Here is a 27649-nt window from a genome sequence, read left to right as displayed (position 1 = left end):
TCAACCAGGAGGAGATGAGGGGAGGATAAAAATATGAAAACGTTTAAATAGTTTGTTTTTGCTTGAAAACAGCTTTTTGGCAAGTCTAAAAGTGACAAAGGTAGGAGTAATCTACTTCCGGGTCTAAAACGGAATAACGATTACAAAATGACGTTATGCAGAAGCGTCCTGATATGGGCAATTGATAAGGTGAATAGATACAGTTGGTCTGTGTCGGAACGCCCACAAAGTGTTACTACGGCTGGCGCGCGAGTGGGGTAAAAAAAAACATATATCTCAATTGGCTGACTCACCAAAAGATGGTGCTGCAGCTCTACACTACAGGATTGGGGATTGTAGTACATAGACGTCTGTTCAGATGTGCATTTACTGCGGTGGTTGATCCTGTCTGCTGGGCTGGGCTAGCAGCTAAATGCTAACAATGCTGAATGGGGAGAACAGGGGGATTTACCCCACCCTGACCACGCCCCCAGCCAGCTACAGTACCTATGCCTATGACAAGACATTGACTGTATCTATTGGTCCGTGATTGGTGAACTGCAATCACTGGACAAAAACAAGAACAGGAAAAAAGAAAAAAAAATACATATATACATACATTCAACATTACAATGCTACAAAGTGGTGCAACCAGTCATATAAAATGCTTGTGTGCTTACAAAAATATATATATAAAATACTGTGCAAGGGATCCACTACAAGTGGTCCAAAAGAAACTCAATTATTGTTTTTAGCCTGATCAAAATAGATCAGAAACGGGTCCCAGATAACAAAACATGTCCTCAATGAATTGGTCCTCTGTAACCTGAGTCTCTACATACGTACAGTATATAATAATATAACGTCAGCCACAGCTGAAAAGAAGGTGGAGAGGAGGACTTCCAATCCTTCAGAATTAGTTTCTTGGCAACAGTCATCCCCTGTGTCAGAGATTGCTGCACGGCCGTTGGGAGGAGCAAAGAGGACTCCGAGCAGCCAAAGATGGCGAGTTCTGCCTCCAGTTGGAGGGTTATTTTGTAGGCCATAGAGTACCAGTCAAATATTTTAGCCCAGAATCCTGATAGTGAAAGGCAAAACCAAAAAGCATGGGACAGTGTGCCCTCCGACACCCGACACCTATCACATAGTGGTGAGACAGAAGGATATATCTTGTGTAATCTATGCTTGGAGTAATGAAGACAGTGAGCAACTTTAAATTGGATCAGTTGATGTCTGCTATTAACTGAGCAGAGCTGCACCACAGACAGACTCCTGTCCCATATGATTTCAGACAGATCAACACCAAGTTCCTCCTGCCACGCCTCTCTGATCCTCACAGTGGGGGCCTTAATGCAATCGTCGAACAAACACACAAACCTAGAAATAAGATGCCTGGAGTTGGGACGGCTTAACAAAACCTAAAAAAAACATGTTCATCTGCGGGAGAACTTCAAAATTGTGAATCTTGGATCAGACATAATGTCTAGCTTGTATATATATAAAGATGCGTTTGGGGCAACTCAAATTCTCTCTTCAGAAGATCAAAGGATGCAAATTGGCCATCAATATACAGGTCACTGATGGAGACCAGCCCCTTTTCACTCCAGGCATGGCAAATTCTATCTGACCATGAGGGCAAAAAAGAATGATTAAAACAGATTGGTGTGTGAACAGAAACATCTGGTACATTCAAAACTTTCTTAACCTGATTCAGAATTCTGACGTTTTTCACAACAAAACTCACACCTTTGAAAGTCCCAGAGCTGTGCTACTACTGTCTGTTTGTGTTGTGCTGCTGCCCTACCCAGACTACAGGTATTAAACCTTCAAAAATACTTTTTTGTGTGCTGGCGTTTCCTACTGTGACTTGATATTGTTTGTGCCCTGCACCAAAGTTATATATATATTTTTTTGGAGTGTGCTCACTGTTCACTTTTTCCTCTAGCTTAGAAAAGAACATGGCTGGCAAGGAGGACCTGGCGATAGAGCCAGCCTCCATTTTTAGCCACAGGGGGGCCCCGGGAGTTAAATTGCCAGGAGTCCCTTGTCGCCAAAACATCAGAGCCCTAACATTGGCACCCCAGTAATAGTGCCTAAACACTGGTAAGGCCAGCCCCCCTGCAGACTTTTTTGCAGGCGAATTTGAGAAATTTTATGGTTCTTATAATTCCAAATATAGGACAGAATTATGGAGTCCAGCTCTTTGAAGAAAGCCGATGTAAGAAAAATGGGGAGGTTTTGACACAAATAAAGGAACCTGGGAAGTGAAACCATCTTAATTGAGTTTATATGATAAATCATCGACAAAGGGAGGATTTTCCAGCTTTCTATACTGTTAGGGTTTTGTTTGTTGGACTCAAGGGCAGAGACAGACAGAGACAGAATATCAAGTTGTAACACAGTTTGTTTATTTAAATGTTATTGGTTCAGTCCGGATGGACGAGATACCCAGGTTGCAGGATGGTAGGCTAGAGTCCAGGTAGGTGAACGAGCAGGCATCCAGAAGTCCGGGCTGGCAGAGAGCAAGCAGGCTGAAGTCCAGGCGGGCAGATAGCAGGTAGGCTGAAGTCCAGGCGAGCAGAGAGCAGGTAGGCTGAAGTCCAGGCAGATGGCGAGCAGGCAGACAGACAGGGGAGGATTGGAGCAGGTAGTCAGATTTAGGGCAGCAGAGGTTCCTCTCCATGCAGGTGAGAAGATAATCTGACAGTGTCTTGACGTCTGGGCTGGGTATATGAAGCCTGCTGATTGGTGATGCTTGGCAGCTGCGATAGCTGGAGATCAGCTCCACACACCTGGCTCCAATCCTGTAATCACAACAGAAAGGAGGGGGCGAGAGAGACTAGGAGGCAGAGGTTGAGGGCATGACAGTACCCCCCCCTCTACGGGCGCCACCTGGCGCACGCCTGGCTCCGTCAGGGTGCTGGCGACGGAAGTCCCGGATGAGCGTGGGGTCCAGTATGTTCCGCCGAGGGACCCAGCAGCGCTCCTCCGGACCATATCCCTCCCAGTCGACCAAATACTGGAATCCGCGGCCCCGGCGACGGACATCCAGGATACGCCTCACGGTGTAGACTGGACCACCCTCCACCATCCGAGGAGGAGGAGGGGCGGCTGTGGGAGGGACAAGAGCACTGGACTGCACCGGCTTTAACAGAGACACATGAAATGTGGGATGGATCCTTTTAAGGGAGGAAGGGAGCTTAAGCCGAACAGCACATGGGTTAATGATGGTTTCAATTTCATACGGCCCCACGTAGCGAGGTGCAAGCTTTCGCGAATCCACCTTGAGAGGCAGATCTCTCGAAAGCAGCCATACCTTCTGCCCTGGAGCGTAGGCTGGAGCTGGCACATGGCGACGGTCGGCCTGGACCCGTGACCTGGAGGCAGCTCGGAGTAAGGCGGCGCGGGCTCTTTTCCAGGTAGCGCGGCAGCGGCGCATCTGGGCCTGAACTGAAGGCACTGCAATCTCCTCCTCCTGGCCTGACAACAGAGGAGGTTGATAGCCCAAAGAACATTCAAACGGAGACATACCTGAGGAGGCGTTGGGAAGTGTATTGTGGGCGTACTCCACCCAGGGCAGCTGTGAGCTCCAAGAGGAGGGGTTCGCCGCGGTGATACAGCGAAGAGCTGCTTCCATCTCCTGGTTCGCTCGCTCAGTCTGTCCGTTGGTCTGAGGATGGTACCCCGAAGATAAGCTGACGGTGGCTCCCATGGCCGTGCAGAATGCCCTCCAGACCTGTGAGGTGAATTGAGGCCCCCTGTCGGAGACAATGTCTGCAGGCAGCCCATGTACCCGAAACACATGTTGCACTAATATATCGGCTGTCTCCCTAGCGGAAGGCAGCTTGGGCAGGGCAATGAAGTGTACTGCCTTAGAAAAACGGTCTATGACAGTAAGAACTGTGGTGTTACCTCCAGATGGGGGAAGGCCAGTGACGAAGTCCACTGCTATGTGTGACCATGGCCGGCTGGGTACAGGCAGTGGACGGAGCAGGCCAGAGCTGGGCTTTGTGGAGGTCTTGCTGCGCGCGCAGACAGAGCAAGCTGCAACATATGACTGTGTATCCTGGTCCATGGTGGGCCACCAGAAACTCTGCCGGAGGAAGGCCATTGTCCGACGAACCCCCGGGTGACAGGTAAGGCGGGATGAGTGAGCCCATTGCAGAACCTGGGAGCGGACAGAATCAGGTACAAACAGACGGTTAGGAGGACCATTACCTGGGTCGGGCTGGGCCCTCTGGGCTTGGCGGACCTTAGATTCGATCTCCCAGGTAACGGCAGCGATGACACATGAAGATGGAAGAATGGGCTCTGGGTCCATGTTTGCCTCCTCCACCGCAAACTGGCGTGACAGCGCATCAGGCTTCACGTTCCTCGAACCGGGGCGGTAAGTGAGTGTGAAATTAAACCTGCCAAAAAACAGAGCCCACCCTGCTTGGCGTGAGTTAAGCCGCTTCGCCTCCTTGATGTAGGTGAGGTTTTTGTGGTCTGTCCACACGACGAATGGATGCTCGGCCCCCTCTAGCCAGTGTCGCCACTCCTCCAGCGCCACCTTCACAGCCAGAAGCTCTCTATTGCCGACGTCGTAGTTTCTTTCTGCGGGGGAAAGTTTATAGGACAGAAAGGCACATGGATGCAACTTGTCATCAGCCAGTGTGCGCTGAGAGAGGATTGCACCTACCCCCACATTAGAAGCGTCCACCTCCACAATGAACTGCCGGGTCCGGTCTGCCTGGATGAGCACTGGAGCGGAGACAAACCTGCGCTTGAGCTCCCCAAAGGCGGTCTCCGCCTCCGGTGTCCATCGAAACGAGATGGAGGTGGAAGTGAGTGCAGTCAGGGGGGCTGCTATGGTGCTGTAATTACGGACAAATCTTCGATAGAAGTTGGCAAATCCTAGAAACATTTGTAATTGTTTCCGGCTAGTAGGCACAGGCCAATCCAGAACTGCTGTCACTTTAGCCGGCTCCATCTCCATTTTCCCCGGGGAGATGACGAAACCCAGGAAGTGCACCGTGGAAGCATGAAATTCACACTTTTCTGCCTTAGCAAACAGTCTGTTTTCTAGGAGACGCTGCAGCACTGCCCGCACATGTTTCTGGTGTTCCTGGAGAGACTGGGAGTAAATCAGAATGTCATCAAGGTAAACAAATGCAAAATGACCAATCATGTCCCTGAGTACATCGTTGACGAGTGCCTGGAAGACTGCGGGCGCATTAGTGAGGCCGAAAGGCATCACCAGGTACTCAAAATGGCCCAGGTGAGTGTTGAAAGCAGTCTTCCATTCATCTCCATCTTTGATGCGCACCAGGTGGTACGCGTTCCGGAGGTCCAGTTTTGAAAATACTGTGGCGTCATGAAGGGGCACAAAAGCAGAGTCAATCAGAGGCAGGCAGTACTTGTTTTTAACTGTGATGTCATTTAGTTTTTTATAGTCAATACATGGTCTCAAAGACCCATCCTTCTTGCCCACGAAGAAGGCACCTGCACCCACCGGAGAGGATGAAGGTCGGATGATCCCCGCTGCCAAGGAGTCCTGGATGTATTTCCCCATGGCTTGCTGTTCCGGCAGAGAGAGGTTGTAGAGCCTGCTAGAGGGTAGAGGAGCTCCGGGCAAAAGCTTTACCTCACAATCGTATGGTCTGTGCGGAGGGAGTGTTAATGCCTGTTGTTTACTGAATGCAGGAGCGAGGTCATGATATTCTTTTGGAACCGATGACAGATCTGGAGGTTCTGGTACTGGTAGCGGCTCAGAGGAAGGTGTCTGGGCGGAACGGAGGCAGTTGGCATGGCAGAAGGAGCTCCATGACCCCACCGTGCCGGTGGTCCAGTTGATCTGGGGGTTATGGAGTTTCAACCAGGGGAATCCCAACACTAGAGGAACATTGGGAGAACGAATGACGTGAAACTGAATTTTTTCTTGATGATTCCCAAACATGTGAAGGGACAGGGGAATGGTTTTTCTGTCCACTTGGGCCAGCAGTACCCCGTTAAGGGCTGTAGTATTTAGTGGGACATCGAGGGGCTCAGTCTCGATGCCCCACTGCTGGCACGTACCATTATGAATGAAATTCTCATCGGCTCCAGAGTCTATGAGTGCAGAGAGTGTAATGGTTTGCTGGCACCACACGATGGCGGCATCGAGCTGTGGACGGATAGGGAGAGAGGCAGTGGTTGCTCGACTCGACAATATCTCTCTAACTATTGCCGAGCCGGCCCTTTTGCTGGACGGACGGGGCAATCCGAAATACGGTGGCTGGGGTTTCCACAGTAGAAACAGGCCTGTGTGGCAGCCCGACGACGAGCCCTTTCCTCCGGGGACAGACGGACCCGGTCGAGTTGCATGGGTTCCGGTTCGGGAAAGTTTGGAGTATCGGGACGTGGTGAGAACAGAGAGACGGGGGTGTCAGTACGCCACAGGGCGATTTGATCCGCAATCTTAATGGCCAGACTAATGGCGGCGTCTAAGGAATTTAGTTCCCCCCGTAATGCGATTTCCCTTCCAATCTCTCTATTCAGACCACTCTGAAATGCTGCAATGAGGGCCACATTATCCCACCCCGACTCAACAGCCAAACTGTGGAACTGGCTTATAAACTCCCGGACTGGGAGTCTTCCTTGGCGAAGAGTCAACAGACGCTGCCCCGCCTGTTGCCCTCGTATTGGATGATCGTACACTCGTTTGAGCTCGACAGCAAATCCCGCAAAGGACTGGGTGAGCGGAGAGCCCTGTTCAAAGAGAGCATTGAAAAAGTTAAGCGGGGGTCCCTCCAGTAGGTTAACCAGGTATGCAATTTTGGCAGCTTCCGTAAAGAAGCGGATGGGCTGAGCGTTGAATGACAATTGACACTGTGAGAAATTGATGACAGCTGTGTGGATCACCTGAGTATTTTGCTGGAGGTGGGATGTGAGGCTCCGGAGCTGTGGTAGCAGGCAGCGCTGGCTGGTCGGGCTGAGGCAGAGCGGCAACTGGAGCTGGTGTCAGACGCTCGGTGAGGCCCGTGATGGTCACACCAAGCCTCTGCATTTCTGTAGTCATGGTCCGCAGACGCTCCTCCTGGCCTCCTAGCCATTGGCCCTGCTGAGCAAGCGCTTGTCTCATTGCTTCTGCCTCTGCCGAGTCCATTTTGGTCAGATTATCCTGTTAGGGTTTTGTTTGTTGGACTCAAGGGCAGAGACAGACAGAGACAGAATATCAAGTTGTAACACAGTTTGTTTATTTAAATGTTATTGGTTCAGTCCGGATGGACGAGATACCCAGGTTGCAGGATGGTAGGCTAGAGTCCAGGTAGGTGAACGAGCAGGCATCCAGAAGTCCGGGCTGGCAGAGAGCAAGTAGGCTGAAGTCCAGGCAGATGGCGAGCAGGCAGACAGACAGGGGAGGATTGGAGCAGGTAGTCAGATTTAGGGCAGCAGAGGTTCCTCTCCATGCAGGTGAGAAGATAATCTGACAGTGTCTTGACGTCTGGGCTGGGTATATGAAGCCTGCTGATTGGTGATGCTTGGCAGCTGCGATAGCTGGAGATCAGCTCCACACACCTGGCTCCAATCCTGTAATCACAACAGAAAGGAGGGGGCGAGAGAGACTAGGAGGCAGAGGTTGAGGGCATGACACTATACATTGTTTAAGTTTTGAAACAAAATCCCTAAAATTCAACTTAAATATTAACTTAGGATCTCTGGGTATGGTCAAGCCAAGATAGGTGAGGCGGCCCTTTGCTAATTGGAATGGGAGACTCTCCAGGAACCCAGGAGTAAGGAGATCAGACAGAGGCATAAAGTCACTCTTTGTCCAATTATTTGTGTATCCAGACAGCTTACCGAAGGAGGTGATTAGTTCTAGGAGAGGGAGGATAGATTTTTCTGAATTGTGCAGGTACAATATATTATTATTACATTGTCTGCATACAAACTGATACGTGTCTTGACACCTCCGACCTGAAGGCCTGCAAGGCTTGGGTGGCTATGTATTTTTAAGGTAAGGGGCTCGAGCGCGACGGCGAAGAGGGCCGGCGAGAGAGGGCAACCTTGCTGGACCGAACAAAGTAATGGAAACCTGGTTGACTTGTCGCCATTGGTTATAACTGAGCATACAGGACTAGTATAAGCTTTACCCAGGATATGAATGAATTGCCAAACCCGAATCTGTGCAGTGACTCAAACATATATACAGCTTATACAGCTGTCAACATTGGAGCTGCGCGCGCATCGGGTAAAAAGCCGGGAGCCCGGCATTGACAGACACAGAGCTGTGTAAAAGCCGCCGCTGTCAGGACTGCTCTGCCCATCTGCGACAGTTAGATTTTAGTTTTAAAATGCAGTTCTTGGTTTACTACAACAGCTTATCGCCTAGTGATAAGCAATGTTATGCATCAAAATTAAGGTTGGTTAATGGGATACGTCTTACAGACTCATACGCATTGGCACCGTGTCAATGGATAAAAGACAATAAGAAATGGCCAAGCCTAGAGTGGCCAGCAATACATAGCGTTGATAGTTATTCTGTAACTTGCAAAGATATATTGTTATGTTGATAATGCACACAACTCAATAATGACATTATTTAATGTTACTTGGTTGTTAACTAACCAAGCGATGTGGCTGTTAGCAGCCTACAGCTACAGGCAGCTTACCTGATATGAAATGAGCACTGCAAAGTCGGGCATTTTTAACGATGTCCTCGTTCCAATCAGTTCAACTCAATAATGACATTATTTAACGTTACTTGGTTGTTAACTAACCGAGCGATGTGGCTGTTAGCAGCCTACAGCTACAGCTTACCTGATATGAAATGAGCGAGCACTGCAAAGTCGGGCATTTTTAATGTCCTCGTTCCAATCAGTTCAATTCAATAATGACATTATTTAACGTTACTTGGTTCTTAACTAACCGAGCGATGACAGCTACAGCTTACTTGATATGAAATGAGCACTGCAAAGTCGGGCATTTTTTATGATTTCCTCTTTCAACCAAAGACGCCTACGGTTAGCATTAAAAGCAGTATGAGTTGACGGGATTCGGTAAAACTTTAGTCCTTGAATTTGTTGATAGTGTAACAGACTGTTCAGTGTTGTGTTGTGTTCTATGTGTATGTTCCCTTGAGCGTTGCTGTAGAAAGGATATGTGGGGAGAATAAAGGTGAAGCTTGTTATAATGTTACAGCCTGGCTCTATCGTTTATTATTTTATTAACCAAGTGTGAATAGGCGGACCCGAATACTAGGCTACAATAACTTTCCGATTCTGGCATCCCACTGCACAACACGAAGACATGTCTAGCTTGTCTAGTTTTCCAGCCGCAGATCAGCTACTTGCCAGGGCTGCGCGGACTCTGTCTTTCTACCTCCGTCATCTGACGCTGCGTGATGTCAGTGTGACGTAGTCGTATAAGGGGTCTATAAGGCCACTCAACCTGATCGAACGCCTTCTGTGCATCGAGTGATAAAATCGCGGCACCACTGGTCTTACTGTGATCCACGTATATGGTGTTAAGGAGACGTAAGAAGGAAGGACGAAAGAAAACCTACTCGGGATAAACCCTGTCTGGTCAGGATGAATAATAGACTGTTGATGTAAAATAACTGTTGATGCCGGAAACTCTGCTGTTCTTGTGCTTTTAGATTTGACCGCAGCTTTCGACACTGTTGATCACAGGATCCTTTTATCTCGCCTTGAACAATGTGTGGGCATCAGAGGCACGGCCCTTAAATGGCTCCAGTCATATTTGACAGACAGGAGCTTCTCGGTCCATCTAGGAGAACACTACTCGTCTGCGGCCCCACTTACGTGCGGGGTCCCTCAAGGCTCCATCTTGGGCACAGTCCTATTTTTATTATAGTAACTGTCAAACTAGATGAATGACAGAATGTTTGACAGTTATTGAGAGTTGATTTGAGTTAATGAGTTATTAATTTGAGTTAGTGTGGACCAGTGATGTCACTGGTCCACACTTTAACACTCAATAACTGTCAAATTAAATGACAGACTTCAAAACAGTTTACAGTTTTCTGATATACTACTGATGTTCTAATGATACCAAGCTGGTTGAAAATGGGCGGAGTGTTCCTTTAACCTCAATGAAAATAAGACTGAGATCCTTATGTTTGGGCCACCTGACCTTGTGGATGGCTGTGTCAGCACCCTCGGCCCTCTAGCGTCCAAAAACCGGCCCTATGTCAAAAATCTTGGTGTCCTCTTTGACAGCTCTTTTAAATTTGACAAGCAAATTAGCTCGGTAGTTAAAAGCAGTATCTTCCAGCTAAGACTTTTGGCGAAGGTAAAAGCCTATCTCTCCCCCCAAAATTTTGAAAGAATTATCCACGCTTTTATTACTTCTAGGCTGGATTACTGCAATTCTCTGTATGCGGGCCTAGACCAATCATCCCTGCGTGGTCTGCAGTTAGTGCAAAATGCTGCCGCTCGGCTACTAACTGGAAAAAGGAAGCGGGATCATGTGACTCCGTTGTTAGCCTCCCTCCATTGGCTTCCTGTCCGCTTCAGGATTGATTTTAAGACTTTGTTGATTGTTTACAAGGCCTTAAATGGCCTGGCACCTTCCTACATTGCAGAACTCCTACACCATCACACTCCAACTAGAGCTCTGAGGTCATCTAACCAGGTGCTCTTGGATGTCCCGAGATCTAGATTAAAAAACAGAGGCGACCGAGCCTTTGCGGTAGCTGCCCCCAAATTGTGGAACAGCCTACCCATCCATATAAGGACTGCGCAAAGCCTTGGAATTTTTAAGTCATTGCTTAAGACCCATCTATTCAAATTAGCCTTCAATTCGGGTTAAGATTGTGCCTATCACGTATATTGCTATGTGTTTTCTTCTTTTATTTCTACTGTATCAACTGTCTGTGTCTATTTGATATTTGCCTGTTCAGCACTTTGGTCAACTTTAGTTGTGTAAATGTGCTATATAAATAAATTTGACTTGACTTGACTTGACTTGACAAATGTCTATTTAGCCGGGTAGCCAGCGTTTTAGTGATTACCTTTCTGTCAAAATTCTGAAGCGCTATGGGGCTGTAGCTAGCCCGATCGGCTTCGTCCTTCCCCTTTTTTCAAATGAGGGAGATGTTAGCTTCATACAATGTTTTAGGCAAGATTTTGTCCTTCACAGAGTTAGACGCCATTCTGAGGAGGAGTGGAGCGAGAATGTTGAAGAATTTCTTGTAAAATTCAGCACCAAATCCATCCGGGCCAGCTGCTTTGCCTGATGGGAATGATTTAATGGCAGAAGTTATTTCCTCCAATGTAAAATCAGAGTCTAAGTCCTCTGGCATCATCACTAAGTTTGGGCGTTTCAAGAGGGTCGAAAAAGTCACTCAAATCAGATTGGGCGGCATCACACTTAGATGAGTAGTAGTAAAACTCTCTAAAACGGTCATTTATCTCCTTAGGGTTAGTCAGCAGGGCGCCCCTTTTTGATTTAATGGAGAGGATTTATCTAGAAGCCTGGGCGGCCTTGAGCTGCCGCGCAAGGAGCCCCGCTGTCTTATCTCCCAATTCAAATTGTTTTTATCTCAGTTTTAAAAGAAGAGTGTTTATTTGACCACCTAAGATGCAGTTATATTCAACTTCAATATCTTATTATGATCTTCAGAGGATTTTGAAACCTGATATGCCACCACGAGGGCGGAAAGGGCATTTTCAATCTCCAATAGCCGCCTCCATCTTTCTTTTTTGGCAGTAGATTCATATGAGATTATGTCCCCACGAATAACAACCTTTAATGTTTCCCATAGCGTGGAGTCTGATACTTCACCTTTATCATTAAATTCCATAAAAAGTTTTAATTTCATGTCAATATACTCTATGAATCTATCTTCAGCGAGTAAGGTTGGATTGAAACGTCAAGAGTATGTTTGTTTAGGGAGAGAGAGATTCAGCGACATAGTCAGGGGGCCATGGTCAGAGATTAATATGTTGTGGTATTTGGTGTTGGTGACATGGGAAATTAGTTGAGAATCTATTAGAAAATTCTGCTATAGGATTTGTGGACATGGGAATAGAATGAGTATTCTCTATCTGTGGGGTGCTGAACCCTCCAAATATCTACTATATTCCTAGGTTTAATCAAATTGTTCAATACCTGCACTGATGAGATAGTTGGGGGTGGGCGTGAAGACAGCCTATCTAAATATGGATCTAGGTAACAATTCAGGTCACCGCCAATTATTATATTTGAATTACTAGAGTCTGGGAGTAAACATCATGTTGTATTGACGAAGAGTTGAAACTAGCGATTGAGACCATAAACTCATGAAGAAAGTGTTTAGGTCAGGTGAGGTCATAAATCATGTGAGAAGTAGGGTTCGTTTTTCATTTACTTCTATACAATCAGACTTGTTTTTGCAGCCAGTGGACTCACCCCCTGCTGGCCCTTAGAAATAATGCAGGTTTAGGTACTTCCAACATTGGCGTAGACACACACACATTGCCACTTAAGAATATAAAGTCAACACTTTTACCGTATATCTATTCTTTCTATCCCCTGTGTTTTCCTCCCAGCTGAAAAGCTTTTCGAGCCGTGAGAGTATGATGCAGCACACGCTCAGGGCTGCAGAGGGCACACTCACCTACGTGTCGGGGACAGGAACTCTCTTCCTCAAGGTTCCCCAAGGATGGAAAGAGATCCAGGTATGGACCGGGGCTGCTGCTGTACTGTATGTAGGACATTACATTGCACGTGGCATCACCCTGGACAGAAAATATGCAGTTACATGAGTGCTAAGGGAAGATCTGAACCATGCACTATGCACTTTAACGTCAGAATTTTAGACATTGTTGTCTTTCACTGTAGCATGGCCAAATGTGTGAATGTACTGTATGTAGTTGTATGATGTGTAGTATTTCTCATTTTAGATGTGAGCTTATTTCAGAGCTGCCCTCTTTTAAAGGTACTTTAAATGGATGTAGGTCTTAACTCCAATGTGGAATGCTGTGAGGGAGGGTCAACTGTGTTGGGGGGGGGGGGGGGGGGACATGTAGCAATAGTATTTTCTTACTTCTTTTTTTCATACTTGTTTTCAAGGCCATGTACAGTATGTGTCAATTGTGCCTTTGAAACCTGTTAAAACCCCATTATCATTTCAAATTTACAGTATATACCAGAGGAGCACAAAGTCTTTCCTATGTAGGGCCAAAAACGTATCTGGTCGAGGACCGTGGGCCAAAAATAAATGTTATGTGAAATTACATTACATTAAAATGTATTATATTTAATAGACAATTTACATTCTAAATCTAAAATTAATTTTCAAAATAATAAAAACACTACTCTTGTATCTGTTTAACAGTAATTGTATTAGTTAGATTTAGAGCTTTTTTTCCCTTCAGTCTGGAAAACCTATGTTTTGCAAATACATATTTATTTGTCCGACAAAGTCAAATAGAATTTTGTGGCCTATTGACTGCCCCTGACTCACTGCTCCAGGATATGTTCAGAGATTTTTGACACCTCTGTCTCTGAAGATGTTCCTCTTCACATTACCAGTGAAAAAACCTTTCATGAAACACTGTCATGTAGTAGAGGAATCGGCGCCAGGACCTTGAAAGTCACAGAATCACTTTCACTCTTCATTTATCTTAAACATGATTCTTTTTAGAACCAAATTTCCAGGTTTAGTTAAGCTGGGCTTTATAGATGTTGACACATTCAGTTAAAATGGGATTTACATATGCTGACACATTTAGCGGTGTAATGAATTAATCCTACTTAGAATCATTCATTTTAAAGGAGAATAAATGTGTTTTGTCCCCACAGCTTGGCAATCTGATCTACCTCTCCAATAACATAATTCCACAAGATGAGGTATGTATTTTTTTCTTTTTTCTTTTAACATTTTAAACATTTGCTAGTCTGGTTTATTGTATGTACAGTATTGATCAGTTAAATGTCTATATTCAACTCTCCGTTCAGCCTCAAGCTGCCTATCAGATAAGAGGAGACACGATGGAGCGGATACGTTCAGTTACAGAGAGGGTGAGTCCAACAGCTTTATCACAATAAGGACAATAACAGCTTTATTCCTTTTTCACATTGGAGTTGATGAATGTCGTACAGTAATATTTGTTGGGAATTTAGAACTCAAGGACATCATTGGGATGCCCTGCACAGGAAGGCAAGGAGTGGGAATGAACCACTTCCAACAGTGGGGGAAAGCCAACCCAAGGGAGAGGAGAACCATGGTCCAGGCAGAAATAAGGAGCCTAGAAGAAGAGCGGAGCATGTCAAGAGCAGTGGAGCTAGGCTCCCAGGGAGCCTGGACAAGGTGTGACCTCCCTAAGAGGAAGATAACATGGGCTGACCTATGGAGGCTGAAGCCTTTCCGCATCTCCTTCCTGCTAAGGGCCCTCTACGACACCCTTCCAACACTGGTGAACCTGCACAGGTGGGGCATTAGGGAGGATCCACTGTGCAGGCTCTTTGGGCAAAAGGGCACCATGGCACACGTCCTATCAGGATGCAGGGCAGATACAGATTGCCTGAGTACTGGCCATGCTCACTGACATCCTAGAGCAGGAGAGAACCAGGAAACGTCAAATTAAGAACAAGCCGCCACCTGCTATAACATTAGTCAGGGAAGGAGCAAAGCCAACAGTACCCAATAAAACCAGGACGAGTCTTCTGCATTCAGCCCAAGCATGGGAGCTAAGGGTAGACCTGAAAAGGAGGCTCCAATTCCCAGATGTCACCCACACCACCTTGAGACCCGATGCAGTCATGTTCTCCACCGAAGGAAAGAAGATTATCCTAGTTGAGCTGACTGTGCCGTGGGAAGAGGGGTGTGAGGAAGCATTTGAGAGGAAATCTGCCCGCTATAGAGATCTGGTGCAGGACTGCAGAGACAAAGGTTGGCAGACATGGTTGTCGAGGTAGGGTGCAGAGGTTGCTGGAAGTTGCTGGCAGCAATGGGACTGGCGGGGAGAGAAAGGAAGAAAGCGGTGCACAGACTGGGGGAGGCAGCAGAGAGAGCCTCCTGTTGGATATGGAGTAGGAGGGAGGAGTTGAGCTGGAAGCCAGGGGGGATTGAGCAGTGACTTGGCCACCACTGCTGATCCGCCATCAGGAGAGTGTTATGGTTAAGGGTTGAAACACTCAATGACTGGTGGTAACCATCTGATGACATGACCTCCTGGCCAAGGCTGCAGTCATTATGTAATGACTGAAGGAGAAGCATCCTAGGATGTATATGAACACTGTTGAATTCTATATAACTTGACCTTCATATAAGGGATTTCACCAACCTAAAAATAAGAATATGATGATGATACTACAGTGTAGTATTTGCACATGAAAGATAGCTATTGGAAATGCATTTTTGTTCCTGTATGGTTTCCACGGCTGTTTTACATGATTTTGCATGCTAAATATCTACCAAAATATACCAAATTGCTTGGTTTTGGCATCATTTGGCAGCACTTTTGGTTAGTCCCTCCTCCATTGAAAGATTGTTTTATCATGCAATTTCAAAAATGCATGGGTGTCAATGAGAGAATAAACAAGGAGCCTTTCAGCTATAACTTTATTTTGATGTGTTTTCCATTGAAAATTTCTGTGCAAGAATGACTTCTTTTATTCAAAGTTACCCAATCAAAAGCTTAACACGCTGAACACCATCTCTCTCTCCTTGCAGCTGAACCTGGTAGCCTTGAACCAGCCACACTCAGGCGACATGATGGGGCTGGACACGGCCGACCGCATGTGTTACGAGCAGGCCAAGGCCATGGGCCTGCCGCCAAACTACCGTGCCTTCGTCTCCTCCCACAGACAGGACCTGGTGCATGTGGTCTACCCAGGCTTCAGAGAAACACTGCCAGTCACCAACCTCAGGGTGAGTCTGCTGCTCTACTGGAGGCCATTAACCCTGTTGGGTCCTTGAATTGGGTCTGGAAAGTCTTTGAAATGTCCTAGAATTGGATGATTAGGAAGGTGTGGGAACCCTGTACTAAACATTTATGCCAGCCTAAATCGGTGGGTAAACTGGGGGGAAATAATAGGTATCGATTAAAAAATAAGCCCTTTCTCTTCCCTTTTGAAACACTCTGGCAGTACTGTGTTAAACTAGCATGACTAGGACCCAGTGCAGTGTAAGCATTGCAGACCCATGGCTCGTAGTTTGAAGCACTTATCCTGCAGTCTATCTCTAGCTTAAACTAGAAAACTCACCACCCCTGTCATGTGTCTAATTAGTCTGTCTCTAGCTTGAGCTAGAAAACTCACCACACCTGTCATGTGTCTCATTAGTCTGTCTCTAGCTTGAGCTAGAAAACTCACCACACCTGTCACATGTCATATCCTGCAGGCTGTCTCTAGCTTGAGCTAGAAAACTCATCACACCTGTCACATGTCATATCCTGCAGTCTGTCTCTAGCTTGAGCTAGAAAACTCACCACACCTGTCACATGTCATATCCTGCAGGCTGTCTCTAGCTTGAGCTAGAAACCTCACCACACCTGTCACATGTCATATCCTGCAGGCTGTCTCTAGCTTGAGCTAGAAAACTCACCACACCTGTCACATGTCATATCCTGCAGTCTGTCTCTAGCTTGAGCTAGAAAACTCACCACACCTGTCATGTGTCTCATCCTGTGGTTCAGGGGTCAGCAACCTATGGCATGGGTGCCACCTCTGGCACACGAAGGGGTAACCAGTGGCACCGCAACGCACAGTAGCAATAAGTGCGTAATCGAGATTTTTTGTAGAAATGTTGACGTGCCCTGCCAAATCACCATTTCACAGCCATTTGCAGTTGTGCGGCCTGTTATTTAGCATATTTACAGTAGTGAACCACTCTGCCTCTTGATTGGTTGCCTTCCATGGCACCAGAAAGCAGAGGAAAAATGCCAGCGCAGAAGACAGAGAAAGACCGTGCTGTGTATCCTGTAGTGTATAGTGTTCTCATTCCAATGTCCTGATTTTGGATGGAATAACATTACAGAGCCATTGGAGATTTTAAATGTGGATGTGCGAGTCATTAATCCTGGTGTGGCACACTGATTGACAAGCAAATTTGAAAATGGCACTTCATATCAAAAAGGTTGCCGACCCCTGCGTAGTCTGTCTCTAGCTTGAGCTAGAAAGCTCACCACACCTGTCATGTGTCTCGTGTAAGGGAGACGTGATGTTCAGGAGCTGGCGGTCGCTCTTCAGCGGCGATGGGGGGCCGATCAACGCCAGGATACCCATCTACTCTTTTGACGGCCGAGACGTTCTGGCAGACCCGTTCTGGTCAGTATCTATCTATCTATCTATCTATCTATCTATCTATCTATCTATCTATCTATCTATCTATCTATCTCCATCTATCTATCTATCTATCTATCTATCTATCTATCTATCTATCTCTATCTATTTATCTATCTATCTATCTAATGTATCTATCTATCTATCTATCTCTTATCTTGCATGTCCATTATGACTCATAAGGGATGTAATGATGGATGGATTGATTGATTGATTGATTTATTATTACACATACATGTTTATTTATTATATAGAGGGATATCCTGTCATCAATTATTTTGACAAGCTCTTACAATATCAGTCAGTCAGTTAGCGTCTCTGTCTGTCTGTCTGTCTGTCTGTATCTATCTCAAACTGTTGCTGTGCATGTATAAACCAACCTGTCTCTGACTCTGACCCTGTTGCTGTGTGTCGCCCCCTGCAGGCCTCAGAAGAGCATCTGGCACGGCTCGAGCAGCACGGGTGTGAGAGTGTCGGACAGGCACTGTGAGACGTGGCGAGCGGACCACATGTCGGTCACGGGTTTGTCGTCCAGCCTGACCTCCGGTCTGCTGCTGGGCCAACAGACACGCAGCTGCTCCAACCAGTACATCGTCCTCTGCATCGAAACCCACAAGACACCATAAATGCCCCCAAATGAAACCCGTCCCAGCCGCCACGGAAATGTAACGCACTCAAGAAAAGGTGTTTTTTGAGAGCGAAACTCCACACTCTTAAAGACAACGTATCATTCATTTTCAACACATCCCTGTGCCCTTTTTATTTTAAAGGTGCTGTAGCATTTTGTTTTATTTTAAAGGTGCTCTGTGTAGCATTTTGTTGTTTCTCAAAATCAAGACCACATTTCCCATAAACCCCTGGTGCTTCCTGTGGCAAAGAGCTGACTGCCCCTTCCTGCCATCACTGTGTGTGCATCTGTTTAGAAGAAGATTGAGAAGATGGATAAGAGCCGCTAACAACCTTTGATAACAGCTATTGTGCATTGTGACGTTGTAAACTAACGTGAAGTTGAAGCTATGCAGTTAAGCGTACAATTCCTGCTTTGTGCCATAAAGCAATGTACATTTGTGCCGTAAAGCAGTCTAGAAGATTTCCCATGAAATGGCACATAATATAAAATGCAGTATAGAAGCTGGGAGGCTGCCAATCTTCTCTGCGATGGTCTTGTTTGTTTACAGCAGTTACACTATTGTCTCAGTATTAATGGGCTAATGGTTTATTGATGTTAAACTGCTACATGTAGCACCTTTAACTTGAACTTTATCCAGGGATAAAGTGGACTGAACACCATGCTCTTTCCCAGCGACACTGGAGGTCCCGTGCTTTGCTCAAAGGCACACTGACAGACAGCGGGAAGGGAGAGGGTTACTCCTTCACTCTTCCTTCTCATCACAGATCCATCTCTCAACCTCTTGATATTGCTGCCCCACCATCTACTACTACTTGCAACAGATGCTTATGCTACTTCTCAACAAAACATAATATGCTAATCAAACACATTATGACACACCATGTTGTTAACATAATTTATTTTGTGTATCTGTACGTGGGTTTTGTCCTCAACTAGACACAGGGTGTGTTGAAAATACCGCATCCTTTTTACGAGTGTATTTTGTCCTCCTTGTTCAATTGACGGACTAAAGCAGAGACTGAGGACACAGGAGTTACAAGTCTCTTCAGCTGTCTTCACACTTGGCAGTTTTCACAGCTGATATTTCCAAAGACTGTTGTGATCTAGATGTAAAGGGCTACTTTCATTATTTTGTTTACAGGTTGTCATGGAAGTTGTTTTGAAGATTATTTAGATTTTTTACAAATTTCAGGAGAAATTGACTGGCCAAAACTTACCACAACTTACATTCTCCCTAGTCCAACAGTGGGAAAACCAGACAGCCAGTATCGCCACCAAAGTCATTTTGATGCACTGTACTTCTTTTTATACTTTTTTTGTTCAACATTTTTCATCATAAACTTGTTTGTTTTAGATATTCATACATCTGGTGATCTCACTCCTTAGCAGTACTTTCTCTATACGCTATTTAATTTAAATTCAATGATTTATTTATACCGTGACCGCACATAACGTGAAATCAGATGATTAAATTTAAGAATGTAATTTATCGTTTATTTGTCAGTGACTGTTATTTCTCACTTTTTTTTTTGCCTTTTTTTGTACAGCGTTCGTGAAGTTTTTTTATACGCTTCAGAAATCTCTGAACAGCAGTCATTCCACCAAGTGTATAGAAATGTCTTTCAAACAAGCAAAAAATATATATATGTTGATGCAACCAAAATGCAAAACAAAACAAAAAAACATTTCCAAAGGCAAAAGTGAGAGCTATTTTTTGTATAAATATTGGTGCTTTGTTGAATAAAGGTTTCTCTTTTCATAAGCTGCTTGTTATGTTTCATTGTCAAGACATTGCATAAACTGTGACTGATACACCATCTGACTATTAAGTGTAACCCACATCGTGTGTAGTTCTCCGCAGCTGCTAATTGAACTGGGAACCTAGCGAGGAGGCTCAAACCCATTGGCCCTAGCGTCTGTTGCTAGAGCATCTCTTGAGGTCTCGAGTGAGGTTTACTCACTGCATAGCACTACCTGCTGGCTACCATTACTGTTACATAACACTGTCAAAACTGTAAATTGCCAGTGAGGCTAAAATATAACTATTTCTAGTATAGTGTAAAGAAAACAATACAAAACCTTATTTTCCATCCTTCAGACCTGAGAACTGATGTTCAGTTTCCATAATTATCATACTGATGTGAAAAGTTAAGGTTTTGAAAATGAAACGGAAATGTTTTTGAGTGAATAGAATATGCCATAACCAAGCTATCACTATTAGCTTGTGATCACAATCTATAGTGTAGTGATCACTATCACTACAAGCTAGCACTCATTGGACTTGAGCATGTATCTCATTCTCCACCAACCCGAGGGGGCAATCTTACCAAACCTACTCTCCCAGAGAGAGACATACGGGATTTCAACACTCAACACAGACACCTGCTGGACTAAATTATAATTTCAGTTTCAAATGCTTCCTCTGAACAACTTTCACAATATGGAAACATAGATGTTGATGTTAATGCATATCACAAAACTTGTAACCTAAGAACTGTTAAATTGCATGGGATTTACCATTTCACCTGTTTTTACTCATTGTCACATTGTTAAGAAAATATGTATATGTGACCAGGAAGTTAATTACCATGTGACTCTTTAAGCCAATCACACAATCACATGCCAACTCCTGTATAACAACTTCCTTTTTCTCCATGCTCTGCTGAAGGCCACTAGGCCTGCACATGAGCTTATGGTGATTGTTTCATTTGATTGGATCCTTTCTCACTTACTTTATTGTTCTCTATAATCATGTAGGCTAATGTGGTTCTTGCTTAAAATTTACAGAGAAATCTGTGTGGTCATTCTTCTTTACATGGGAACATTTCTGTGCGTGACTTGATCTCACTTTAAAATGACAGCATTCCAGGTACTGTGAGTATGTTTTGAGTCTGACATTGTTGGGTGTGAGTGTGGATGCATGTAGGTTAACTTTTTGCATGCTATAGCCAGCTAGCCTAACTTGTTGGCCTATTCTGAGTTGTAAGTTGCAGATTTTCATTTCAAAATGTACCTATCCATTTTGCTTTATTATATTGTATTGTGTGATTTTGTTTCAGTAGCCTACTTTGCAGGGCCCAGAGGAGTGTTACAAGCAAAACAGTGATTCACAAGAACCCAATGTTGAAGATTTACCTTATTATTCATAATATGTATATTAATGCATTGATAGTACGTGGTTCACTCTACGGCACTCTTATTTTTTCCACAAGATATTTTACATTCTAAAATGTGGTTACATTTGCCTTTTATTATCGTTGATATCATGATTTTGGTGTGAAGGTCGTGTGTGTGCTGCTCCTGGCTGCTGCAACAGCTGACGCTCAATCTTTCCACCTTGGCTCCTGCCCCACTCCATCTGTTGAGAAGGACTTCAACATTACTGAGGTAAACAGCTTCAACATGACTGAGGTAAACAGCTTCAACATTACTGAGGTAAACAGCTTCACCATGACTGAGGTCAACGGCTTTAACGTGACTGAGGTAAACGGCTTCAACATGACTGAGGTAAACAGCTTCACCATGACTGAGGTAAATAGCTTCAACATGACTGAGGTAAACAGCTTCACCATGACTGAGGTAAACAGCTTCAACGTGACTGAGGTAAACAGCTTCAACATGACTGAGGTAAACAGCTTCACCATGACTGAGGTAAACAGCTTCACCATGACTGAGGTAAACAGCTTCACCATGACTGAGGTAAACAGCTTCAACATGACTGAGGTAAACAGCTTCAACATGACTGAGGTAAATAGCTTCAACATGACTGAGGTAAACAGCTTCAACATGACTGAGGTAAACAGCTTCACCATGACTGAGGTAAACAGCTTCACCATGACTGAGGTAAACCGCTTCACCATGACTGAGGTAAACAGCTTCACCATGACTGAGGTAAACAGCTTCACCATGACTGAGGTAAACAGCTTCAACGTGACTGAGGGAAACAGCTTCACCATGACTGAGGTAAACAGCTTCAACATGACTGAGGTAAACAGCTTCAACATGACTGAGGTAAACAGCTTCAACGTGACTGAGGGAAACAGCTTCACCATGACTGAGGTAAACAGCTTCAACATGACTGAGGTAAACAGCTTCAACATGCCATTCATCAGTGAGTCTTTGACTTTGGCCATCTGCTGATTGATATTGATTATTCTATTCCCATGTTGATAGAGAAATGACAGGAGCGGGACAGACACAGTGTGGAATGACCACAGCTCCCACGCTTCCAAAATACAGTTTCAGTCAACCAGGCTAATAAACCAGAAATCAAGTATGTTTTGAACCCCGTTCATTGAACAAGCTAATGGATTAAAGGCTTGTAAACTTGTTTGTTCATCTAGAGTGCAGAGTGCTCTATTTGCTTTCTTTTCTGAGGCTATAGATCTAATACAGTAGAGCAGTCATTCACAACCTGTGGGCAACGGAAGTATTACAAGTGGGCCGCCAAATTATTTACAAAACATTGCAATCTCTGTGAAAAAGAATATTATGTAGCCTGAGAGAATGCATTTATCTATTGTTGAATGATATTATTTAATTTGTAATCAATTATTAATTAATTGCAGACAGCCCCTCACTTTTAGTTTCTATGATTTCTGTGTGGTGCTGATGGACAGCTCCTTTTATCATTATATAAAAAGTGCTCTGAGAAAGCATTATTTGGCCTGTTTGGTACTGTTTACGGTCAGATGTGGGCCGCGGACATTTTTGAGATTTTCAAGTGGACCTTCACTTGGAAAAGGTTGGGAACCGCTGCAGTAGAGTATCTGATGTTCTTTGCTCAATATTTTAAAACACACTACTGTACATCCTCCGTTTTGTAGGAAAAGGCTAGCCTGGGTAAACCCAGCCTCTATCAGTCACGAATAGCACATAGAGGTCACGTGGAGGCTGGGTTTACCCAGGCTAGGAAAAGGCTGTTGTGCCTAGAAATTAGCCCGTAAATATTGACATGCAGGTTCTCTGAAAATACAGAGACGAAAGAGACCTTTCAACAAAAGCAGAGAGAAACTATATTATATATACACAGTATAATATGTATTTTGCTTTATTATTTTGTTACATAGCTCAAAATGTAAAGTGCATCATGCAGATGGTGTTTTTTCATTTCGGCATTCAAATCATCTTAGTTCTATACGATTCCCTCAACTGAATCTGACACAGCTTAGATTTTATGATTTGTGGCTGATACTCTCATCTGTTCAGAGTGTCAGTTTGATGAGATGCACATTGGCTTTTGCAGGGAGCCTGTGACCTTTTGGAGGTCACCTGACACCTAGTGGTTGATTTATGACCCTGCCTCTGGCTGTTCTCCCCTCTCCAGTATATGGGCACCTGGTATGAAATAGAGAAGCTGCCTGCTGTGTTTGAAAGGGGGAAATGTAACCAGGCCACATACAGTCTTCTCAGTGACGGGACTGTCAGCGTCCGCAATGCAGAGCTGCTGTAAGCATTTCTCTCTCTGTCTTTTTCACTCTTTCCCAAAACAATACCTAAAAATAACCAACATCTCAAAATTTTTGCATGGGTGAAATCTTGGATTGCAGTATGCATTCTCAATATCTTTCTATTTCATAAAAAATAATTTAATAAATCTCAACTTTCTACTAAGTCTCTCTCTTCTCCCCCCCCCCCCCCCCCCCCCTCCCCCCAGGTCTAATGGGAAGGTAAACTCCATTGGGGGTGTGGCCAGAGTTAAAGATACATCCCACCCTGCTATGCTGGCTGTCAGTTTCTTCAAAGGTACAGACAGTAATACCGTGGATATAAAAGCCCATGCATGTTCATTTGAAGGAATTAATTAATGAATAATGAAGTGTGAAACAAATAAAATGGCCATTCACTCTCAATATCATGGCTAATGTATTATTACAGAACACTAGTTATACTACTGCTTCTTATCCTAATTCAGTCAATAAACACAGGATTCAAATTAAATGAATTTATACTTTTTTGCTGTTGCCTCCCAGGGCTTTTCCTAGCAAAGTTAGCAAACTAACATTGAATCATTGTAGATTGAATGTGAATGCATCAGCACACACAAAAGTCTAGTTCAGTTTTGAGCAACATTGGAAATTGAATGACAGACTCAAATCAATGCTATTTCTATTCATATTCAAGGTGAATTGGCCATCAAATTAACATAGACTCTGCCTTATAGACGGCAGCATTCTCTGGTGAATGCAGGCAGTGGACAAAGTGACAGACATTTACAGAAAATAAGAAGAAAAAAACATGTTCACATGTAGAACAAAGCATTAATCTGTAAAAATGAAGTTGACATTTAACATATGGGGTGGTACATTTTAATTCAAAATGTTTGCCAGCCTATTTAACTGGGTCCCTCCTTCTTCCCTGTAAAATGAATCTGATGAAGGTCTTGATGACCGAAACGTTATTCTTCTTTTGACTTATTAAACTTTTATTTGCATCTGGAGACAGTGTGCGGGAGTTCCTTCTTTCTCACTGTGTCGGGTTTTGCCCTTCTCCGACGCACCTGTCGCGTAGGTGTGCGAAAGCCTTTCCTCTCAAATTCAAAATATTAAAATTACTGTTATCATTGTTGACAAGTAAGCAGCACACCTCAGCAACTTGGAGATCGCGGAAAGTCTGGCGTTTCCCCTTCGTATTTGCCCTCTTGTTTATATTGTTTATGCGTTGAACTCATGACTCTGTTATTTCTGATTTAAACCTCCCCCTACTGCACAAAACGTCCCCTGACACCATCAGGTCCACTTTGCACTTGCAACTCTTCTGAGTGCTTTCTGTTTTCAAAATTCACTAACTGAACCCACAACCTCAAATCCTTCATGTTACCAACCAAACAGCCACTGGGGCATAATGCTTTGAAACAGTGTTTTCATTTCAATCTTTCTTTGGCATAAACTTAACCAACATTGTTGAACCCACAACCTTGAAAGAGTTATGTAGCACCCAGCACTTACTAACCACTCAACAGTAATAATGAGGATTGTTGTCCGAACTTATCAGTCTTCAGTTGGGATGTTCATTCATAGCCTAGTCAGGCTTGAAGCCACAACCTCAAAAATGTATGCAGCACTACATCTGAAGAAATTTCTCCGATATTTTCAATCTTTACTTGGGCTGCTGGCTTTCAAAGGTTCCCCTGGCACCTACAGTAAGAGTGGAAACTAGGCCCAACCCACGAACCCTTGAACCCGTAACCTCAAAACGTTGTAGCTGTGTCACTGGCTCACGCTTCTTCAGAGAGGAGTTCCCCCCTCAGAGCTTTTCAGCCTTTTGCTCTGCTTTCAATATACTTCCAGAGTGCAGACTGGGCCTAACCCTTCAACCCAGAACATCAAAATGCAAAGAACACTGTCTAGCATTTTGAGCCACTGGGTCACTCCAGCTGAGCTTGTTTTCTGGGAGCTTTCATTCTGCACTAGATGCTCACTGCCTGGTGTCAAAGGCAGGACCTCAGCAACTTTGTGTATCTACTTATCTCGGTTTCTACTCTTGTTCTTGGAGTGTCTCTAGACAATGGCTGTCAGAAGAAAAAAAATATGTCTTCCTTTGCAGACAGGTGTTCTGAGTAAAATGTCTTCCTTTGCAGACAGGTGTTCTGAGTAAAATGTCTTCCTTTGCAGACAGGTGTTCTGAGTAAAATGGAAAGACTGTATTTTAAATCATGCAAGTGCAGTTGATGTTTATATTTTCCTGACCAATCCCTCTCTGTCTGTACCCAGGTATAGAAGATCCCTACTGGGTTCTGTCTACAGACTACCGGTCATATGCTCTGGTCTACTCCTGCCTCAACTACCGCCTTTTCCATATTGACTTCGCCTGGATCCTGGCTCGCACACGGGCGCTGACTGATGACATCATTAGCCAGCAACGTGACAAGCTGGCTGCTGCTGGTATTGACATAAACCGCCTGTCTCCAACCAGACAGGCTGTGATGCCGTGGCCTGAGGCAGGGGTGCTATCAAAATGTATTGGAACAAAGTGCTGTGCTGATTACCTCTTTTGAATTGTATTGGAATTCCAATATTTAGTAGCCTATAATAATACTTTTAGATTACAATAGGATATTAAATAGCCTATATATATCTTCCAATTTACCAAGTACAATTCATCAGTCATCTACAACCATTGCAATCATTTTAAGTTTTATTTTTTTCTAGTTAAAATAACGTTAAAATAGATTTTTTCTTTCTTCTTTAAGTTGCCGTGAGCTTCCTGTTATGTAACTATAACTATGTAGTGCTATGGAGTTTCTAGTATGCCAGCATCGTGGATGGATTATCATGACCACAGGCCCTGGACACAAACTTATGATAAAAGGTAAACCCGCTCATCCAAACCTGAATAGGGCAGGTGCAGAGAGGTAGATGAAACTGGAAAGGAGGATAAGTTCTCACACTGTGAGTGTTTTATTTCAGCACCGGTGGTAACATTTCGGGCAGCACCTTGCCCTTCCGGCTCAGAGAGGGCACAAACTTGCCATGGGCCCCTACCAACACACACAAGTAGTACAGTACATGTGCACTACATGTGCCCTCCCTAAGCACATACCAACACACACAAGTAGTACAGTACATGTGCACTAGATGTGCCCTCCCTAAGCACATACCAACACACACAAGTAGTACAGTACATGTGCACTACATGTGCCCTCCCTAAGCACATACCAACACACACAAGTAATAATAATAATAATAATGGCTTTAATTTATATAGCACACTTTAAAATGTAAAACAAATCTCAAGGTGCTTTACAGTAGCTAAAATAGTAAAATAAATAAATAAAAAATAAAAGTAGTACAGTACATGTGCACTACATGTGCCCTCCCTAAGCACAGAGTTTGGTCACACAATAGTATAACCCACATCCACACAGCATTGAAATTATATTCATTATCAATATTAATTATTTTTTATTAAATTACTGCCATTTTATTGCCATTAATTATATAGCCTACATGCTGTACATGGCGTATATAGAACAAAACAAACCTAAAATGTTTAGGTTTGTTTTGTTCTATACACGCCATGTAGGCTATATAATGTTACATCTAATATTGACCAAAAAAATAAAAAGATAATAATTCTTAAGGCCAAGGGCCTCCATAGGCTCCACGGCCCTGTACACATGTACACTTTGCCCATGCGGTAATCCTTCTATGGTAAAAATAAAATAAAAAATGTTAAAGGAGCCATATTATGCATTTCTTAATTTTGTATCATATGTTGTTACAATCTTGGATGGTCATGGGCTAAGCTTCAAATACATAGGTGAAAGTGTTTTAATGTTACCCCCATGAACCCCCCCCCATGAACTCTCGTAGATGAGAGCAGACGGGTGCAGTTCCATTCTGTCCCATAATACCAAACATTTTGTCCCATAATACCAAACCTTACAGAAAAAAGGGATTTTGGGTCAGTTCACACAAAAGAGGATGCCACGCCTCCTTGGAATATGATGTAACCTTCATTCCACCTCAGAAGGTTAGGTAACATCTTGACTATTACAGAAATGTATCATGTGTTGGGCTATTTTTTGTTATTCATGTCAAGAAAGCTTCCACAAGGCAACAAGTGTCCCATAATACTTTAAGTCACCCCTATTCCTTCTCAAACTACTTTCTACAGGGTGCGACTCTAGTCCATCAAAATGTCTTAGCTGTCATTGATTGTGTTGCATAGTTGTTTTCTGTAGCCTACTGTTGACAAAGGGTGATATTGTAAGTCGCTTTGGACAAAAACATCTGCTAAATGACATAGTTAATGTAATGTATGCCTAAACCGGAAGAGGGTGTG

At 44.2% G+C, this 27649-nt stretch overlaps 2 protein-coding genes across 2 annotated transcripts in view; both read left to right on the top strand.

Annotated features, from left to right (window-relative positions):
- Positions 1 to 19625, top strand: part of LOC310771214 (collagen alpha-1(XV) chain-like) — a gene marked incomplete at its 5' end in the record, with an annotated part of 174058 nt that extends 154433 nt beyond the window's left edge. Inside the window, 6 exons of the mRNA XM_083631890.1 lie at positions 12495 to 12623; positions 13750 to 13797; positions 13906 to 13968; positions 15623 to 15820; positions 17102 to 17217; positions 17657 to 19625. Of these exons, the coding sequence (XP_083488016.1) occupies positions 12495 to 12623; positions 13750 to 13797; positions 13906 to 13968; positions 15623 to 15820; positions 17102 to 17217; positions 17657 to 17858 (756 nt within the window). The 3' untranslated portion in view covers positions 17859 to 19625. The remainder of the gene's footprint in view (positions 1 to 12494; positions 12624 to 13749; positions 13798 to 13905; positions 13969 to 15622; positions 15821 to 17101; positions 17218 to 17656) is intronic.
- A 1092-nt stretch (positions 19626 to 20717) lies between these two features.
- Positions 20718 to 27215, top strand: LOC310771203 (apolipoprotein D-like; the record flags this gene model as incomplete). Its single annotated transcript, XM_083631889.1, has 6 exons — positions 20718 to 20732; positions 21146 to 21250; positions 23190 to 23311; positions 23520 to 23617; positions 25582 to 25746; positions 27178 to 27215. 6 exons carry the CDS (start codon positions 20718 to 20720, stop codon positions 27213 to 27215), a joined length of 543 nt encoding a protein of 180 aa, XP_083488015.1.
- Between the last annotated feature and the right edge of the window lie 434 nt (positions 27216 to 27649).

This window comes from Poromitra crassiceps (assembly GCF_964638095.1).
Source record: "Poromitra crassiceps genome assembly, chromosome: 2".
In the NCBI taxonomy this organism is placed as follows: domain Eukaryota; kingdom Metazoa; phylum Chordata; class Actinopteri; order Beryciformes; family Melamphaidae; genus Poromitra; species Poromitra crassiceps.
Note: the sequence above shows the minus strand (reverse complement) of the source record. Positions and strands in the feature narration are given on the sequence as shown.